The 21,468-nt window shown below is 42.2% G+C and overlaps 1 protein-coding gene across 1 annotated transcript in view; it reads left to right on the forward strand.

Annotated features, from left to right (window-relative positions):
* Positions 1–5,060: 5,060 nt before the first annotated feature.
* lrrc7 (leucine rich repeat containing 7) overlaps positions 5,061–21,468 on the forward strand; it is a 256,311-nt gene continuing 239,903 nt past the window's right edge. The window contains 4 exon segments of the mRNA XM_048602082.1: positions 5,061–5,249; positions 16,256–16,373; positions 18,747–18,833; positions 21,219–21,230. Of these exon segments, the coding sequence (XP_048458039.1) occupies positions 5,061–5,249; positions 16,256–16,373; positions 18,747–18,833; positions 21,219–21,230 (406 nt within the window).

Genomic DNA, 21,468 nt, shown 5'->3' on the forward strand with positions numbered 1-21,468 from the left:
AGGGGACATAGCTTTAAATTGAGGGGTGATAGATATAGGACAGATGTCAGAGGTAGGTTCTTTACTCAGAGAGTAGTAAGGGCGTGGAATGCCTTGCCTGCAAAAGTAGTAGACTCGCCAACTTTAAGGGCATTTAAATGGTCATTGGATAAACATATGGATGATAATGGAATAGTTTAGGTTAGATGGGCTTCAGATTGGTTTCACAGATCGGCGCAACATCAAGGGCCGAAGGGCCTGTACTGCGCTGTAATGTTCTATGTTCTATGTTCTATGTTCCACTGTACATTTAGTAATGGAAGAATGTCAGCCAGGATTTTCAGGGGTCTGTGAAGGCAGGAATGGAGCCGGTATTCTCTCAACATGGCCGGCACTGCCACTACCATCATGCCTAATTTTGGGGGAAGAATGGATTAGTGACAAAATGGCAACTTGATCATAAGAGGCAGATTTTTAAAATTTAATCTGTCTGTTCAGATATGTTATGACACACCCCTTAAACAGGTGGGACTTGAGCCTGGATTATCTGACCCAGAGCTAGAGACGCTACCACTGTGCCACAAATCCCATTAAAATTATATTCACAATAAATCTTTATGAGCCTGCTGCGATTTGAACACTCAACCTTCTGATTTGGAGGACAATGTGCTTCTGTTGTGTCACAAGTTACCTGCTAGTGGCAGAGTGAGTTAAGAAAGTTGAGGCTAATGAGGGTCATTCACCAAAAGGATTCCGAAATTTTTCAGTCGGCCAGCATGCCCTCTGCAATTTTAGGACCATAGGTTTTCTGGAGGCACACACCTAGCAGTCAACCCGGAAGCAGCGCTCCAGAAAAGTTTGAGGCCTTCCTCCTACCACCTATGTTGCAGGCCACATTACAATGAGGGGGTCCTTCCCTCCAGTAATAGTGGTCAGACAGCTGAGACTCTTTTTCAAAACACTTGCAATTAGCTGAGAGGAAGTTTCAATATGGAGACACCCTCTTTCTTATCCACAGTGACAAGCTATTGTCCCTCCAAGCTTCAGAGTCCCCTATTGGCCAATTGGTAGTAAATCAATAATAAACATAGAATGCTGAAGGAACTCAGGACATTTGCTAAATCAATATTGAGTGACTTCTCTCAGCAACTGGGACTTGGGTCCAAAATTAAAACAGAAAATCCTACCTTTCATTTTGAAAAAAGGTTTATCGTTTGGAGAATAAAAGCTTTAGATACCATTTACTGGATTTTAGATGCTGACATGTTAACTCTGTATAGTATTTTAAACTGCTACAGAACTGAGTCATGCGGAGTTTAAAAGAAGGTAAAATCTTCAGAAAAGAAATATCATTCTGCAAGCTCATTCATTCCCTAGTTGATATATAACCTTTTACAATGCTGTTGTATTCATCCATTTATTGATTCATTCACATCAAAAGAAGTCTTGCAAAATTTCTCACGGCCTCAAAAGTTAAGGAAAAGTGCAGATTTGCAATGCAGTTACTTATTTGCAGATTGTTGTTTTCCGTGGATATTTCCTATATGCATGATAACATTTTTTTTCCTCTTACAAACAAACATTTTGGAAAGTTTACAGTAAGAACAGACAGTTTTGCCAGCCCATAATTTCTATTCCATAAACATACAGAATAATAACTCGGGGCCTGGGCACATTAGCCAGAATGCATCTTCTGTGAGCACCTCTCTCTGCTCAAAAACAAAAGCCAGAAAATTTTCATCTTGCCTAGAGCTTAAAAGAAAACATGGGGAAACTTCATTGGCAGGAGGCACATAATCATTTTCTCAACAGCAGGTTAAGGTTTTGCTATTAAATTCTCAGAGCATTTCAGTTGTGTCTGTTTTCCCAACCTTGATGGACCAGAAGCTCTTTTTCATTCATTAGCATGCCATGAATACCCACTAAAATCCTGACCCACTAGAATTACATTCACAGCTGCAATCTTATTCAGCAAAAACAAGAGACATGTATTCCACAAAGCAGACTACAGGTACATTTATATTTAAGCAATTATTAGTTTATTAACACATATTAGAGATGGAAGATCGATTATGTGCTGTGATTGCAGAATGTGGGTGATTCTTGATGCTTGTGTAATTCTAGTGAAACATATCTGCGGCAAGTGCCCTATGGTCTGTTTTCCGGGATGCACACCGAGACCAACATCACCTGTGCCTGGAGGACCATCAATGCACTGAAAGACGCGCTTTGGTCTGCCCAAAATTTGCTGGTCTTCCAGTTGAAAAGTTGACCCTGACTGAGTGTTGCAAACTGGAACATTCCAAGGTCCAGGACTACATGCTGAGGGATGCAATAAAATGAAGGGGCAGCTGCCGCCAAGGCACAGTGGGGAAAGACTACCATGTAAGGTCCTTCTGCCAAAGCAAAACAGGGGGTCCATTTAGTAACCGGACCCTGCTGATGCCTCAGCTAAATGCCAAGAGGCTAATTGTAAATATAGGGAAAGATGAATGCCAGTGTTTATTTTATTCTCTGTAAATAATGACAGTATAGATCAGAATGGCTACATTAACTGTGTATGTACATAAAGATTTCCTTCAATGAATAAAGTATAAATTTGCAATAAAAAAAAAGTGCTTGAGACAGCAGGAGCTTTGGCTCCAAATTATTGAATTACTGACCAAACTGCAGACACTGCATCACATCAGTGAAGGTAAAGTTATCTGGACATTTTATTCCAAGAGGCAGTCACAAGCCTCTAGCTTAGTCAGTGGCCAAGGACAAGATGATGTGACTGCATTCGGGGCTTGTAAGGGTCCAAGAGGACAGGGGCCCAGGAGTTTCAACCTTCACAAATTCTCCAATGGGTTTGAGATTTATTCAGCTTGTTTGGATGAAAGTAAGGGTTGCAGGTTTAATCAGCTCACTCACCATTGCAAAATGGTACAGGAAGCTATTTTAGAGATGTGGGTTGGGGGCAAGAGGAATGTAGTGATAATAGGGAACGATATATTAAGGGCTTTTGATACTGTTCTCTGCAGCAAAAAGTATGGGTCCACTACATTTTATTTCTGCCCCTATGCAAGAGTTCAGGGTATCCATTCTGAGCTGGAGAAGAACATGCAGTGGGGAGGGAAGGATCCAGTGGCTGTGGTCCATATCAGCACCAACAACATTTGTAAAAAGGTACTAAATTGAAAAGCAAAATCTCAATGGTAATAATCTCTGAATTACTACATGAGCCACATACAAATTGGCACGGGATTAATTAGATTAAAAAGTGAAAGATTGGCTTAAAGACTGATGTGGGAGAAGTGGGTTCTGGTTCAGGGCCATTGGTATCAATATTGAAGAAACAGGATGTGTATCATTGGGATGGTTTGCACCTGAACTATGCTAGGAGTTGTATTCCTGCAAGCTGCATAACTGGGGAAGTAGATAGAGCTCTAAACTAAACAAGAGAGTGTGAACGATCAAGCTGGGTAAAATGTAATAAGTTGAGTGAACTGAGGCTGGAGAACTAAATAATATTATATAAAATGAAGGTTGGAGACTGTCAGGAAAGGACAGAGATAAAACCTAATACTGTACCACCAGTCAAAATTAGTTGCTACAAGGATAACAAAAAACAAAAAGGTTCTGTATCTGAATGAGTGTCATGTTCATAACAAAGTAAGTGACGTCAAAGTATGCATGAAGAGAATAGATATGATCTACTAAGCATTATGGGGTATGGCTGCATGATGACAATTTTTGGGTTCTGAATATAACGTGGTATATTGCATTTGAGGAATAAGAAGCTAGGTAAAGATGGAAGGGTGCAATATGGATGACCTTGATTCAGGAGATCAGAATGAAGAATTGATTTGGGTGGAGATAAAGATTAATAGAGGAATGAAGTCACTGGTAGGGGTTGTCTGCAGGCCCCTGAACAATGACTGTCATGAACTATACAAGAAAAAATGAGGGTATTTGAGATAAGGGAGCAGAAATAATCATGTGTGACTTTGATCTACGGATCAAATGAAAAGAATCAGACTGGTAATAGTAACTTTGCAAAGGAGTTCAAAGAAGGTTTTTGAGCTAGTTTATTAGAACACACTCTTGAACTGAACAGATAGCAGGCCAAATTAGACTTGATGTTGTGTAATATGGTGGGAATAATTAATACCTTCAGAGTAAATGGACTTCTATGTAACAGTGACCATACTATGATAACTTAATCTGTTCTTAATCTCCTTCTCCAACCTAATTTAATCTCAAAAATAACTTTCTATAGTACTCAGTGGGTGGAGTATTCCCAGAAATTGAGTGACATGGGCAATAGTGAGAAATTTTGGAAAATACAGTGAGAATGCAAAATATCTGATTCTCAACATCAAGAAAAATAAAGCCCAGTTTTCCTCTTAAGGTTCCAATGTTTAGATGAGAATCTTGTTGCTAACTGGCAAACATCCGATTCCTATGGATTGTATCATTATTAGGTAATCTTACCTCATTTATACAATTTTCAATTGTTATAGGCACTGGTGAGAAACTAGAATAAAATATTGCCTTCTGATTGGGAAATCCAGGCCCACAACTTTGAAATTAGAGCTAGAATTGATGTTAGGAAACATTTGTTCTCACAAAGATTAGTAATAATGTGGAACCACATCATCCAGCTAATGTTTATTTAAAACAATATGTATTTCGAGTTTAAAGAAAAGTTAAAAATCAAGATTACATATGTATTATATTGGATTCAAAGCTTTGACTATTTACAATCATGAGCTTTCATACTTTTCCTCTTCATTAGTCCATACATTAGCCAAGTTTAGGAAATGGTGTGGCAGTGATTGCGTAGCGTGCCACCAATCATTCTTTATCATCATACGAATAATGTTCTATTAGAACAGTACCAGCTGAAGGTAATAACATGACAATTGCCTCCTAGACTTTCCACTACCTTCAAGAAAGGCTGGAAAATAATGGAAGGAAAGGTCTTAGTACTAGCACTTAGACTTTGTGTCAGAAATGCGTTAATATTTTAATCGTACTCATTTTTTAATCCATTCAGTAGTGTCTATTTTTGTGTCATTGCAGTGCAGTGTCTGGAGATGACAACAAAGAGAAAACTTATTGGCCGCCTGGTGCCCTGCCGATGTTTCCGGGGTGAAGAAGAGGTCATCTCTGTTTTGGATTATTCCCACTGCAGCCTTCAACATGTACCAAAGGAGATTTTCAATTTTGAACGATCTTTGGAAGAGCTCTACTTAGATGCTAATCAAATAGAGGAGCTCCCCAAGGTAGGAAGTCACAAACCTACTAAGTTTTCATACTTGAGGTTTCACAATTAAAGTTTCCTTTTAAAGTAATACATAAGACAATGGGATATTGCAATCAATTAAAGATTGACTTCTCATCTGGGGGATCTGAATTGAAACCCGGCTTATATTTATGGTATGGCTGATTCCTGTTTCCGCAGATTGTGAAGGGTCATTTATGAAAATACTATGAGTAATCTAACCCAATGTCCAAGTGTTTATCTGTTACTAGAGGGTAATGCAGGGGCTGGTATTTTAGTTGTAACTTTACCTTCAAAGTTTCAGGGTTTTTTTCTATTAAAATACCCTTTTAAAGGCCTTTCAAATTGTTAATTTGTTTCTCATTTAGTCAAAAGTAATATAAAGGAATACAGGAAACTTACTTATGGGTCTCTTCCGAACTAGCCAAGGTAGATATTAGCAGATCCAGGCAGTGTGCCATTGAGGAGGTCTTCTTACTAAAGGCCTGTCTCTCTTCTGTGGTTACGCTTATGCCCGTGTTTCCTTGGGCAAGGAGCCCAGGGCAATCACTGGTATACTTGAAGTCTTCTGCAACCAGTGGGCATGAAGTGGGGAAAGGGTGCATCATCAGCCCTGGGAATTATATTTTAAGAATTTTGTGTAAGATTTTTTTCATGAAAATGCCCTTTTAAGGGACGATTCTTAAGTAAATCATTTCAATTGAACATTTAATTGGCTTTTAACATTGGCATGTGTTTGAAAGTTAGAAGGTATATATTTGTAATGTTTCATTTTGTGAATAAATCTAAAGATAAGATTGATTTCTCCTCTTTCACAAACTGATGGTAAGAAGTTTAGCATTAAAAGGGATTGATTTTGTTTTCAGATTCCTCTCTGCCCCAGCACTGAACAGAACCAAAGCACTTGAAATGTACAATATGTGCAACTGTGGCTATGATATGCCTCAAATATACCAACATAAAAAATAGGTGCAGGAATCAGCCATTCTGCCCTTTAAGCCTGCTTCACCATTCATTATGATCAAGGCTGATCATCCAGCCCAATAGCCCGTTCCCACTATTCCCCTATATCTTTTGATTCTTTAACCCTTAAATGTTATATTCAAATTCTTCTTGAAATTTTTGGCCTCTACTGCTTTATGGTAATGAATTCCACAGGCTCACCACTCTCTAGGTGAAGAAATTTAGCCTCATCTCAGTTGTAAATGTTCTACCCAATATCCTTAGACCGACCCCTGGTTGGACTCCCCCACCTTTGGGAACATCCTAAATGCATCAACCCTGCCTCATCTCTTTAGAATTGTGTAGGTTTCTGTGAGATCCCTCCTCATTTGTCTGAACTCCAGCATATGTAATCCTCATTGATTCAACCATACATCAGTCCAACCATCCCAGGAATCAGTCTGGTAAACCTTTTCTGCGCTTAGTAAACATCCTTCCTCAGATAAGGAGACCAAAGGTTTACACACTATTCCACTCACTATGACCCTATATAAGTGCAGCAAAACATCCCTGCTCCAGTTCTCAGATTTTCTTGCTTGGAAGGACAGCATTACCATTTGCTATCTTTCCCACTTGCTGCACTTGCATGTTTCCCTTAAGTGATCGGTCGACAAGGGTACGCAGGTCTCATTGCACATTCCCTTCTCTCGTTATATCACTCAATAATAAAAACAGAAGTTGCTGAAAAAGCTCAGTAGGTTTGGCAGCATCTGTGGAGAAAAATCAGAGTTAATGTTTTGGGTCCAGTTCGTTTTTGTTCCTTATTTACAGTATCCGCAGTTCTTTCGGTTTTCATTCAGATAATAATCTGACTTCCTGTTTTTGTTACTATGTGGATAACCTCACATTATACTGTATATGATGTGCATTTGTCCCCACACTCAACTTGTCCAAATAACACTGAAGTGTGTCTGCCTTCTCCTAACAGTTCACCTCCCAGCTTATTAACATTAACATTGCCTAACCATGATAGTGACATAGTCCCAACCCATATCAGGACCTAGCATTGGCAAAACAGAGCTGCACATTGACAAATGGAATCCAAGACGGGAAAACAGAAGAAATTCAATGCAGAATAAAAATAATATAAATGTTTAGTCACATGAAGAAGGGAATAGAACATAGAACATAGAACATAGATCTTGCCAAGAGAAATTTTAAAGCAGACCTAGGGGTGTCACTTGATTTGCCATTTGTCAAGATGAAACACAGTGAGACAGTGATAACTAAATCCAATGGGATGATGATTTGTGTTGCAAGATCAGGTAAATTTAAATTGAGATCATGCTGACACTTTACAATGACATTGCAACTCTATGCCTGGATGTTCCCAATCACCCTGACACAAGAGAGTCTCATAGGTTTTAGAAGTAGTACAAAGGAAAAGTCAATTTCTATTTCATTGAAAAAAATGAAGAGGCAATTTGGTCAATTTCAAAAGTGCATCTCCTAGCTCCAATTGGAATGACCTACTCTCCATACACTTTCCATGAATTTGTTTATATTTTTCCTGCACACATACATAATCAGATTTGTTTCCAAATGATTTCATTTTTTATTCAAACACCATTCCAGCTGGGATCAAGTATAGGCCCCAAGCTCATGTTGGACATAGCAGGGCCATGGAGGGAATTTTAATTATGACATTCAATTAAGAGGCTGCTGCTGGGTTACCTCTGAATTTCTAGCCCTATTAGAGGATCGGTATATCACTGATAGAGGTAGCCATTGTTAAGGCTTGAGGGAGAAAGACAAAGTGCCTTTAGGCCCCTTGAAGGACTAGCATAAGAAAAGCAGATATGCATCAGACTCGGGCAGGCAGGCCCTGGTGATCAGAGTAGTGAATCCTTCATGAACAAAAATAAAGTTGCTGGAAAAGCTCAGCAGGTCTGGCAGCATCTGTGGAGGAGAAAACAGAGTTAACGTTTCGGGTCCGGTGACCCTTCCTCAGTGAATCCTTCACTCTATTGCTACTGGAGACCCCTCCTTAGACCATGAAACTTTGGAATAGGACTGCCATACACCCCACCCTCACCTCTCCAGGAAAGCTCCTGTAAAGTTTCCTTAATGGGGACTGTTCTGAGGACTGTAGAATCCAGTGGGCTTGTAAAATGGCTATTAAATGCACCTTAATTGGCTTCCCCTTTTTGGTTGATGGATGGCTGAACTGCTACCGCACCTGTTTTTGCTAATATTCCATGGCAGTGGGAACATGTGAGGCTTCTCTGTCATTGTCTTCTGCCAGAACTTTATCAGCCCTCTTGTCTTCCAGTCTACCTCCAGACAGCTCATAATGTTCATCATAGGAATGTTGCAAGGACAATACATGCAGTCTTACGCGGGTAAGTGGATCTGAGTCCACGAAAGGATCAGCCATGATCTTATTGAATGGCGGAGCAGGCTCGAAGGGCCAAACGGCCTACTCCTGCTCCTAGTTCTTATGTTCTTATGTTCTTTTAGGACAGAATTTTTGTTGCTAAGGACAACCAAATTTAGATGCTGTAATGTCTCCAATTCCAATAAATTCCATACTATAACAGTTTATATTCAAGACTAAGTGTATTTCTTGTAGCTCTCTGTGTAAATGTAGGCTGGGACTGAGGAGTGTCTGCTGAAGCCCCAAAATGTAGACTAGCGTTCTGGGGACATGCATTTGAATCCCTCCGTGGCAGGTGGGGGAATTTAATTTCAAAGCAAAACATTTTGAATTAAGAATTTAACGGTGACTATGGAACCAATGTAAATTGTGTTTTAAAAAAATCTGGTTCACCAATGTCTGTTAGGGAAGGAAATTGCCATCATTCCTTCCCAAAATCCACAAACCCGACTGCCCTGGTCGACCCATTGTCTCTGCCTGCTCCTGCCCCACCGAACTTATCTCCACTTATCTCGACTCCATTTTCTCCCCCCCGGTCCAGGAACTCCCCACCTATGTCCGTGATACCACCCACGCCCTCCACCTCCTCCAAAACTTCCGATTCTCTGGTCCTCAACATCTCATCTTCACCATGGACATCCAGTCCCTATATACTTGCATTCCCCATGCAGATGGCCTAAAGGCCCTCTGCTTCTTCCTCTCCCGCAGGCCCGACCGGTCCCCCTCCACTGACACCCTTATCCGCTTAGCTGAACTTGTCCTCACCCTTAACAACTTCTCTTTCAATTCCTCCCACTTCCTACAGACAAAGGGGGTGGCCATGGATACCCGCATGGGCCCAAGCTATGCCTGATTCTTTGTAGGATACGTGGAACAGTCCCTGTTCCACAGCAACAGTCCCTGTTCCACAGCAACACTGGCCCTATCCTCCACCTCTTCCTCAGTTATATCGATGACTGTATCGGCGCCGCCTCGTGCTCCCATGAGGAGCTCGAACAGTTCATCCACTTTACTAACACCTTCCACCCCAACCTTAAGTTCACCTGGACCATCTCTGATACCTCCCTCTTCTTCCTGGATCTCTCTGTTTCCATCTCTGGCAACCACCTGGAAACTGATATCTATTTCAAGCCTACCGACTCCCACAACTACCTAGAATATACCTCCTCTCACCCACGTTCCTGCAAGAATGCCATCCCCCATTCCCAATTCCTTCGCTTCCACCACATTTGCTCCCGAGATGAGGCATTCCACTCCCGGACGTCCCAGATGTCCTCGTTTTTCAAAGACCACAAGTTCCCCTCCACAGTGGTCGAAAACGCCCTCGACCACATCGCTTGTGTTTCCCGCAACTCATCCCTCACACCCCCTTCCCGCAATAACAACAAAGACAGAATCCCCCTTGACCTCACGTACCACCCCACCAACCTCCGGATTCAATGCATCATCCTCCGCCACTTCCGCCACCTGCAATCTGACCCCACCACCAAGGACATTTTTCCCTCTCCACCCTTATCTGCCTTCCAGAGGGACCGGTCTTTCCGTGTCTCCTTCATCCGCTCCACACTCTCCACTAGCCCCACCACCCCTGGCACTTTTCCCTGCAACCGCAGGAAGTGCTACACACCTCCCCCCTTACCCCCATCCCAGGCCCCAAGAAAACCTTCCACATTAAACAGATGTTCACCTGCATATCTGCTAATGTGGTATATTGTATCTGCTGTTCTCGATGTAGCCTCCTCTACATCAGGGAAACCAAGCGGAGGCTTGGAGACCGCTTTGTGGAACACCTACGCTCAGTTCATGACAAACGACTGCACCTCCCAGTCACGAACCACTTCAACTCCCCCTCCCACTCCTTGGACGACATTTCCATCCTGGGCCTCCTGCAGTGCCACAACAAGGTCACCCAAAGGTTGCAGGAACAGCACCTCATATTTCGCTTGGGAACCCTGCAGCCCAATGGTCTCAATGTGGACTTCACAAGCTTCAAAATCTCCCCACCCCGACCTGATCCCAAAACCAGCCCAGCTCATCCCCTCCTCCTTGACCTGTCTGTCTTTTCTCCCACCAATCCGCTCCTCCCACCTCACTGACCAACCTCCACCTCCACCTCCACCTCCTACCTACCAGCCTCATCCCTGCCTCCTTGACCTATCCATTTTCCCATGACTGACCAACCCCCATCCCAACTCCCCACCTACACTCACCTTTACTGGCTCCATCCCCACCTCCTTGACCTGTCCGTCTTCTCTCCACCTATCTGCTCCTTTGTCCACCTTCCATCATCGCCTCCCCCTACCTCTCTATTTATTTCAGAGTCCCCTTCCCCTCCCCCATTTCTGAAGAAGGGTCCAGACCTGAAACGTCAGCTTTCCTGCTCCTCTGATGATGCCTGGCCTGCTGTGTTCATCCAGCTCCACATCTTGTTATCTCAGATTCTCCAGCATTGGCAGTTCCTACTATCTCATCATTTGGTTTAGCCTACATGTGACTCCAGGTCCACAGCAATGCAATTGACAGTTAACTCCCTCTGGGCAATAAATGTTGGTCTAGGTAGTAACACAAACATTCCATGAATAAATAAGATAAAAGGCCTCAATGTTAATTTCTCTCCACAGCTTTTATCTGGTGCGAAAATGTGTAGTTGGACATTACGTGCCCCCAGCAGCTGTGTTTTTTGAGCGTGGATGCATGTAAAATATTTTGGAGACAGCTAGTTCACCCAGTCGTGTGGCTCGTGGGCAAGTTCCAAATCAGCATTCCATCACCAAATCTACATAAATAACTCAAGACTGGTTGAGCTTTCTAAAAGTTTATTAATGGGGGCATTTTGTGAGAAGTTAGTACTTCCTTTTTACCTGCCTATAGTGTAAAGCCCATTTCCGAAGCACCTCACTCCAGAATCCAATAAGCCCACTTAATTGGCTTTCCTGCAGTTCAACCAGTGTCTGTTGCTGAGCTGTAATGCTGCTGGGACTGTTGAAGATGGTAGCCTACCATGTTAGCCTACAGCTGGAGGAAGTCCAACTCTCTAGCACTTCAGTCTATCCTCACTATATTATGGCTGCAGGGTGGGCTTCTTTCTTGCCTGTCAAATCATGGTTGACTTTCCTTCCAGAGGAGTGAGCAGTCTACCAACCACCACTCCCCCGCCCCCACACCCCGCAACCCGTAATTCACTGCCCACGATGTTTGTTTCAATCTGTGTTGCAATCAACATCTTCATGATCTTTATTTCTAATGTTTTCTGTACGAAATCTCTTACATTTAATATCCAATTTCCAACATTCCAAAAACTATCATTGAATGGGTGTAGGCGATGGCCTAGGGGTATTATTGCTTGACTATTAATCCAGAAACTCAGCTAATGTTCTGGGGAAAGCAGCATCATAGGAGCAAAAAGGCTGACGTTTCGGGCCTAGACCCTTCATCAGAAAATTTTCTGATGAAGGGTCTAGGCCCGAAACGTCAGCCTTATTGCTCCTATGATGCTGCTTGGCCTGCTGTGTTCATCCAGCTCTGCACCTGTTGTCTCGGATTCTCCAGCATCTGCAGTTCCTACTATCTCTAATGTTCTGGGAACCTTGGTTTGAATCCTGCCATGACAGATGGTGGAATTTGAATTCAATTTAAAAAAGAAATCTGGAATTAAGAATCTACTAATGACCATGAAATCATTGTCGATTGTTGGAAAAATCAGTCTGGTTCACTAATGTCCTTCAGGAAATCTGCCATCCTCAACTGGTCTGGCTTACATGTGAATCCAGACCCACACCAATATGGTTGACTCTCAATTGTCCTCTGAAATGGCCTAGCAAGCTGTTCAGTTGTACCAATCGGTACAAGTTCTCAAAAGAAGTAGAAGTGGACGGATTACCTGGCATCAACCTATGCACCGGAAACATCAGAAACCGTCCTGTCAACCCTACAGGGTCCTCCTCTCTAACATCTGGGGGCTAGTACCAAAACTGGGAGAGCTGTCTCACAGACTAGTCAAGCAACAGCCTGACAGAGTCATACTCACCGAGCCGTACCTTACAGAAGATGTCCTAGACACCACCATCACCATCCGTGGATATGTCCTGTCCCATCAGCAGAACAGACCCAGCAGAGGGGGCGGCACAGTGGCATACAGTTGGGAGGGTGTTGCTCTGGCAGTCCTCAACATTGATTCTGGACCCCATGAAGTCTCATGGCTTCAGGTTAAAAATGGGCAAGGAAACTTCCTGCTGATTACTACATACTGTCCTCCCTCAGCTGATGAATTGGTATTCTTCCAGTTGAAAAACACTGAGAGAAAATGCTGAGGAAGGGAAAAAAATGTTCTCTCGGTGGGGGATTTCAATGTCCACCACCAAGATTGGCTCAGCAGCAGTACTACAGATCGAGCTGGTCGAGTCCTAAAGGACATAACTGCTAGACTGGGTCTGTGGCACGTAGTGAGGGAACCAACAAGGGGGATAAAACATACTTGACCTTATCCTTACCAATCTGCCAGGTGCAGATGCATCTGTCCATGACTGTATCGGTAAGAGTGACCATTGCACAGTCCTTGTGGAGATGAAGTCCTGCCTTCACGTTGAGAATAATCTCCATCATGTTGTGTGGCACATTCACCATGCTAACTGGGGCAGACTTTGAAGAAATCTAGCAAATTAAGACAGGGTATCCATGAGGTGCTGTGGGCCATCAACAGCAACTGAATTGTCCTCCAGCATGATCTGTAACTTCACGGCCCAGCATATCCCCCACTCAACCATTACCATCAAGCCAGGGGATCAACCATGGTTCAATGGAGAGTGCAGGAGGATATGCCAGGAGCAGCACCAGGCATAGCTGAAGATGAGGTGTCAACCTGGTGAAGCCTCCAAACAGGACTAAATGCATGCCAAACAGCAAAAGCAGCAAGTGACAGACTGAGCTAAGTGATCCCACAACCAGATCTAAGCTCTCCAGCCCTGCCACATCTAGTCGTGAATGGTGGTGGATGATTAAACAGCTCACTGGAGGAGGTGGCTCCACAAATAACCCCATCCTCTATGATGGACGAGCCCAGCACATCAATGAAACAGATAAGACTGAAGCATTCGCAGCAATCTTCAGCCGGAAGTGCTGATCCATCTCGGTCTCTTCCAATGGTTCCCAGCATTACAGATTCCAGTTTTCACCCCATTTGATTCACTCCACGTGTTATCCAGAAACGTTTGAAGACACTGGATTCTGCAAAGGCTACCAGCTCTGACAACATTCCGGCAATATTACTGAAGACTTGTGTTCCAGAACTTGCTACTCCCCTAGCCAAGCTGTTCCAGTACAGTTACAACACTGGTATCTACCCAACAAGGTGGCAAATTGCCCAAGTACGTCCTGTACACAAAAAGCAGGACAAATCCAATCTGACCAATTACCACCCCATCAGTCTACTCTCGATCATCAATAAAGTGATGGAAGCTGTCATCAACAGTGCTATCAAGCAGCATCTGCTCAGAAATAACCTGCTCAGTGATGCCCAGTTTGGGTTCTGCCAGGGCTACTCAGCTCCTGACCTCATTACAGCCTTGGGGTTCAAACATGGACAAAAGAGCAGAGTTCCAGAGGTGAGGTGAGAGTGACAGCCCTTGACATCAAGGCTGCATTCAACCGAGTGTGGCATCAAGGAGCCCTAGCAAAACTGGAATCAATGGATATTGAGGCAAACTTTCTTGTGGTTGGAGTCATACCTGACACATAGGAAGATGGTCATGGTTGCTGGAGGTTGGTCATCCCAGCTCCAGGACATCTCTGCAGTTCCTCAGGGTAGTGTCCTATGTCCAACCATCTTCAGCTATTTCATCAATGACCTTCCCTCCATCATAAGGTCAGAAGTGGGGATGTTTGCCAATGATTACACAATGTTCAGCACCACTCGTGACTTCTCAAATACTAAAGTAGTCCGTGTTAAAATGCAACAAGATCTGGACAATATCCAGGCTTGGGCTGACAAGTGGCAAGTAACATTCACGCCACATAAATGCTAGACTATGTTCCTCACCAATAAGAGACAATCTAACCACCGCCCCTTGACATTCAATGGTGTTAACATCACTGAATCCCCCACTATCAACATCCTGGAAGTTATCATTGACCAGAAACTCAACTGGACTCACCACATAAACACAGTGGCTACAAGAGCAGGTCAGAAGCTAGGAATACTGCAGCAAGTGACTCACCTTCTGACTCCCCTAAGCCTGTCCACCATCTACAAGGCACAAGTCGGGAATGTGATTGAATACTCCCCACTTTCTCAGATGAGTTCAACCCCAGCAACACTCAAGAAGCTTGATACCATTTAGGACAAAGCAGCCTGCTTGATTGGTAGTACATTCACAAGCATCCACTCCCTCCACCACCGACTCTCAGTAGCAGCAGTGTGTACTATCTGCAAGATGCGCTGCAGAAATTCACCAAAGATCCTCAGACAGCATCTTCCAAACCCACGACGATTTCCATCTAGAAGCACCAGGGCAGCAGATAGATAGGAACACCACAGCTTCAAGTTCCTCTCCAAGTCCCTCACGATCCTGACTTGGAAATATATCGCTGTTCCTTCACTGTCCCTGGGTCAAAATCCTGGAATTCGCTCCCTAATGGCATTGTAGGTCAACCCACAGCAAGTGGAATGCAGCAGTTCAAGAAGGCAGGTCACCACCACCTTCTCAAGGGCAACTAGGGATGGGCAATAAGTGCTGGCCAGCCAGCGATGCCCCCCACGTTCTACAAATGAATAAAGAAAGGGTGATAATTAGCCAAAATGGGACACCAGCAGAAGTGACTGAGGTCAGGACACTGGATCTGTTTTAAAAAATAAGTAAATGTTATAATTAGGAAGTAGTCAGTTTTAAGTTATGGAAGGATGAGGTCAGATGATTGAAGGGCATTATGCATTCAAACATGTCTTTGGATCTCGTTAAGGGCTGCGTGTCTTAGGCAACATCTCTTCCTGAACCAACCTCACAATGTTATATCTGTTTCTGTCTCCACAGATGTGGCCAGACCTGCTGAGTTTATCCAGCACTTTGTTTTTATTTCAGATCTCCAGCATCTACAGTACTTTTATTGTAGAACACTGATTATTGACAATTCATTAAAATTCTGACCTTGTAATCAATGTGCAAAATTGGTGTCATTTGCAAATCACATGGCCATAGTTACATTATTTCAAAGTAGGTATTATGAGTGTTCATTTTGGGACATACAATCAAATGATAAATGCAAGCTTATAGTATGTATCTCCCATCATTAATTCTTCATTTTTCACAAGATTTCTCATTCCAGTTTAAATAAGATATGACATAATGACTTGAGCTAATATTATGTCTGGTCTTGCAACATCAAACAAGCTGCTCCCCAGAGTTGATTTCTGTACTTAAAACAATGTAAGGAAAAGGACACATGATTGATTAATCTTCATCACGAATGCAACACATAAAGAATGAAAACAATACCACTGAATAATGCTATTGTCTCAATTTAAAATTACAATCAAGATGATTCTCATGTCATAGTGCCCTGTGATGATGGAATGCTTCTTTAAAGAGCAGAGGAAGAGAAACATTTGCTTTCTAATTTGATTCTCAATATTACAGCAATTATTCAACTGCCAAGCTCTCCGTAAACTAAGTGTTCCAGACAATGATCTTTCTAATCTGCCCACCACCATTGCCAGCCTGGTGAACCTAAGAGAACTAGACATCAGCAAAAATGGTAAGCATAAAACATGCCTGCTTTTATTTTTTACATTGAATTGACATGGCTTTTAGTTTTCCACTTATTTAATTGCAGTTATTTCCTGTTTTGAGATGTAGATCACTTTTTTCTTCAAATTTTCATCTGCTGATAGTCCTCTTTTATTTTACCAAAAGGACCAATCTTAATGTCAAAATATAAGCAATGAAGTATCTCAAGTGCTCAACTATAGAAACATTCAGAATTGAACCAATCCTATTCTGATCTGAGATCCAAATCCATCATTGTATCTTCAGAACTGTTATAAAAAGTAAATGAGGCCAATACATCTATTTGCAGTAGCCCTCCAGCTGGCCTCATTAGACATGTGCATCATGTACAGCATTAGGATTGTGCCATAATTAGAGTATTATCAATTTTAAGATTCCTGTTTAGTAGAATGGGAACAGTCTGTCTATCTGTCTCTGTTGTAATTTGTTCGTTGTGCCTTTTTCTATTTATTACGTTCATCCAATTTCTTATTTCTGAACTTTTACTTCTTGCGCTTAAGGCATTGAGTTCCTTTTTTGGGGCTCCTTAAGTGCTTTACCTCAGTTGACATTCTTTAAGTATGAGAATATCTACAATTGTCAACACAACCTATTTAATGCCAAGAGGTATTAAGACTGTGTCCAATTCTAAAACCAATAGACACTGGCAGTGGTGTATTGTTTGTGCTAAATTAGATTATTTTTAGGATTAAAAATTTGTTCAAATGCTTCTGTGTTGCTTTTGTAGATAAATACACACTTCAATGAATGGAACATCAAACCACAAGATGAGGAAGGATTCAACTTTAGTCTGTGCATTCAACCAGGGCTGTAATGGGGATAAAATTGGTCATGGCAACCCTTCATTTGAAAGGGAAAAATCAACCTTACTGGTCATGAGCAAAATGTCGTGATGCAGTGTTGGATAGTCTGCGTGGGGAGGTATTGGGTAGAGATATGATCGGGTTTGGCTGCCAATGGTGAATACTCAGTGATCCAAAACAAAGAATAACCACTCAAAAGATGCTAATATTTGCAGAGTTTCTACTTTTACCAGTTAAGGTTATATTTAGCAAAAACAGAAATTGCTGGGAAAATCCTGCAGGTCTGGCAGCATCTGTGGAGAAAAAGCAGAGTTAACGTTTCAGGTCCAGTGACCCTCCTTCAGAATAGTTCTGAACCTGTTCTGAAGAAGGGTCATTGGACCTGAAATATTAACTGCTTTCTCTACACAGATGCTGCCAAACCTGCAGGATTTTCCCAGCAATTTCTATCCTTCCGATTTCCAGGATCTGCATCTCTTTGATTTTCTTGTTTAAGGTTATATTTAACCTCCACATATGTGGTTTATTAAATCAAAACAATTTATTTATTCTACGTTATAATAAGAAAGTGCCATTTTTATCTTTGGCTCAGAATCTGTTGAAGACCCATTATGATTTCCATTAAGAGCACAGCATTTTGGTCATTTGAATAATGTACATCAGCACACCACTGTCACTGAGCATGAGGATTCTATTCAACTCTGGAAGTGAAACCTATTTTCAAGAAGACTGGACTAGACAGTTATCATCTAGACAGTTTCAATATTGCATTATTGTAAACACTTTTGAATACCCAGATCAGCACCAAGTGCTTGCAAAAATGCCAGTCCTCATTAATGCCTGTGAATTGCAAAGTGACATGTTGGAGGCCTTTCAAACTGTAATTTATCCTCAAGGATATAATAATAAGCAAACATTAGTTCTGCTAAATTAAATGGAAGCAGCATCTTTAAAGTGACTCCACCTCGAAAAGTAATTTCACACCCCAATGGATCGGCGAATTAGCGTATCACATTATTTTGACCCTGAATTATACAGAATACAAGGTCTTAGGTTTGATCCCTGGTCTGTACTAAGTTTAACTGGTTAGCTGTGGCACAGTAAGGGAATCTAATGTTAACTGCCGTGTTCTCAGGGAAAGTTGGGGAGAAATTCAATTTGAGTTACTGCTGCTGATCACTAACCTTCAGCCTATGCTAGAACCTGTGTCTGCATCAGATGAACAGAATTGTATTGAGTTGTGTTGACATACTTGCCAATGCTACTAAGTAGGTCCAGACATGAAAAGAATTGCACATCATTAAGCTACTGAAAGCTGCCAGGGGAGAAGGGATGATAAGAAGTAACATAGAAAATGTTGCCTTGAGGCCTTCTAAGTTATCCCTAATGGAAGGACTAAAAGTACGAATAAATCTATGTTTTGTGTTTGGGGGAAAAAAATTGAAAAAAAAACAAAATTAAGTTGAAACACAATTATACCTATCTTTAAATTAATATTGTTTTTCAGATTCTGATATTTTTTCTGTTTGTTTTTGCAGGTATTCAAGATTTCCCAGAAAATATTAAGTGCTGTAAATACTTATCTGTTATTGAAGCCAGTGTTAATCCCATTTCCAAGTGAGTTAGTAAAGAATCAGTTCCTTGTGTGATGTTATTTTGTCAGTGCTCGGAACCTTTGTCTTCATGTCTCCACCTTACAGAGGTTTCTACAAAAAATTGTACTGATGTGAGGCTGTGGAAAATTCAAGAATAGCTTTTAGAATTTTAAATGAAAATGATGAGGTATTTATCTTTAAATACTATGTACACTATCTTAATGTCCAATAAAACAGCAGACCTGTTCAATAGTACTTTAAAGACAACATATTAACCTGGATAGGAAATTGACTGAACAACAGGTAACAGATGCTACAGATAATAGACAGGTACTCTAATTGACAGGCTATGATTAATGGGGACTCATTGGAATCTGTGTTGGAGACTCAGATAATCGCTGCATTTATTAATGACAAACAAATGATGTGATATAGAGTTATTATCCAAGTTTGGCAATGGCACAAGGATGGATGGTGTTGTAAGCAGTGTAGATGGAAGCACAAAATTGCAATCTGATTAATCAGTTAAATGAAAAATTGACAAAAAGAAGTCAATGTAGGCTAATATGAGCCAATTTACTTTGAAAAGTTTTGACTAATCTATTTTAAATCAGTCTTATCCAACCTTTTCAAATGGGGGTTTTAAATAATCTCAAAGCAACAAATTGATTGTTTAAATAGAATAATTACTTAAATCTACAATTTAAAAGTGCAAAGCAGAGCTATCTAATGAAACCTTATTTTGCCTTTTCAGTGAAGGAGCTAGAGGAGACAGACTAGGCTTTAAGAACACTGACTTGTTTTTACCTCTGGGTAGCAAACATTCCAAGATGCCCTCAGCAGAGTTCAGGATCAGAAGCAGGAAGCCTTTCAATCTGGGTTTCTCTCCTATTCTGCTTCCTGGATAGGTTAGTGCAGCAAGGAGCAGCAGGAAGATGGAAAAGGCGGGGTGTGTCTAGCACATTCAATTTCAGTGTTCACACATACTCTTGCTTTCACTCTCACACTCTTCCCCCACACATGCACACACCCACACCCACTCCCTCCGCTCATTCTTTCCTTGCTGTTACAGGCATACCCCAACACACTCATTCCATTACCACAGACATATTCACAACCCCCCACTCACTTACTGCCCCCTCCCACAAACACATCTACCCCTTACTCCCTCTCTTGCCACACACAAAATGCTTCACATAGATGCAAACTCTCTCTTACACACTTTGTCTCTCCCATTGCTTCACTATTGCCCCATTCTCTCTATCTCTCTTCCCCCTCTCCCTCATTCTGTGTGGGATCTTATAGAGGTCTGAGCAATGTGGGCCACAGCACGATTTATGGCAGAATTACTAAGAAGTCTGGAGAAGCTGATCTCAACATTGGAAGCAACTCGCTAAATCTTTTATGTATTTACCAAGCACCACGGCAAGTTTCTGTTTAGAGAGCAGTGTGTTACCACTGAAGGATTATTGCTTGTTAAATGCCTAGTTACCAGCATACCTCGCGTTATTTGTATTCAGTTTCCTATCTTACCAAATAAGCTAGGCATTAAAAAAAGCATTAAAATAAAAAAAATCAGAGCAGATGCCTGGCGAATTCAAATTACCTCTTGCTCCAAATGACCTGCTTGTTGGAAACCAGGAATCCAACGTCTCTCAGGGCATGTTTCATGGACATCAGCCATGATTGTCATTGTTGTCAGCAGACCTCAATCAAGTCAAGGGGGTCGCTAACCAAAGGAGGCCCGCTAAGTAAGTCTAGGGTGCAGTACCAGCTCAGGGGCTTGGACACAGTCAGTAATCTTTTTCAAATGGCGGGTGAAGAGCTGAATGTCAGACAGCCAACCTCCCACTTGAGTCTTTCTGATGGATTGAGGGCTGCTTTATTTCAGAGAGGGGCAGGTATTAAAGGAGGTGCAAGTAGCTGGCACAGCTGTTACTATTGATACATATGGGGTGATGTCCCAAGGGAGTGAGTGAAACACATGCAGATTTAGTGGTGTTGGGGGTTGGGATGGGTGACAGTGAGTGGGGGAAGATGTTGCAGGTAATAATGAGAGAGGTAGAGCATAAATCTTGATGGTGTAGTGGGGGTGGTAGCAGAACTATCAGAGAGAATTACGGAGTGGAGAAGATCATTGACCTCATTTCCACAGTGCTGGCCATTCCTCTAGATGACTGACCCAGGTAACAACCTCGGACCAGGCTGGCATGGTCGAGTGACATGTCCATTGGCCTCCACTACTGGTCATTGGGGTAAATGTCATTCCTTATCTGCACCACCATATCCAGCAGGACTTCCAGGTCCCTGCTTGCACGGTGGAGTGCTGATTTCCCCCCGTCAGCCATGGTTGGGCTAAATGTCAGGAACTGTGCAGGACTGCTCTGGACTGACAGTGCTTCACTGGGTGCACAGTGGGCTTTACCAGTTGATGCAAGAGATGCTGGGGAATTTCGGGATAAATGCAGAGTGTCAAGTTGCTCTTGGACTGACATGTTGGAAGATGTTACTCGTGACCAAATGCAGCCATATCATGGGCCTGAAGTAGGTAGTTAGTAAGGCTAGTTTTGCTATGGTATGGCTAGAAAACCCATTAGGCCTTGTGGCAAGAATCTCGATGCAACACTGACTTAATGTTTTATGGCTCTCTCTCCTCACTTCCTTC

The sequence above is a fragment of the Rhincodon typus genome, chromosome 10 (genome assembly GCF_021869965.1).
Source record: "Rhincodon typus isolate 14 chromosome 10, sRhiTyp1.1, whole genome shotgun sequence".
In the NCBI taxonomy this organism is placed as follows: domain Eukaryota; kingdom Metazoa; phylum Chordata; class Chondrichthyes; order Orectolobiformes; family Rhincodontidae; genus Rhincodon; species Rhincodon typus.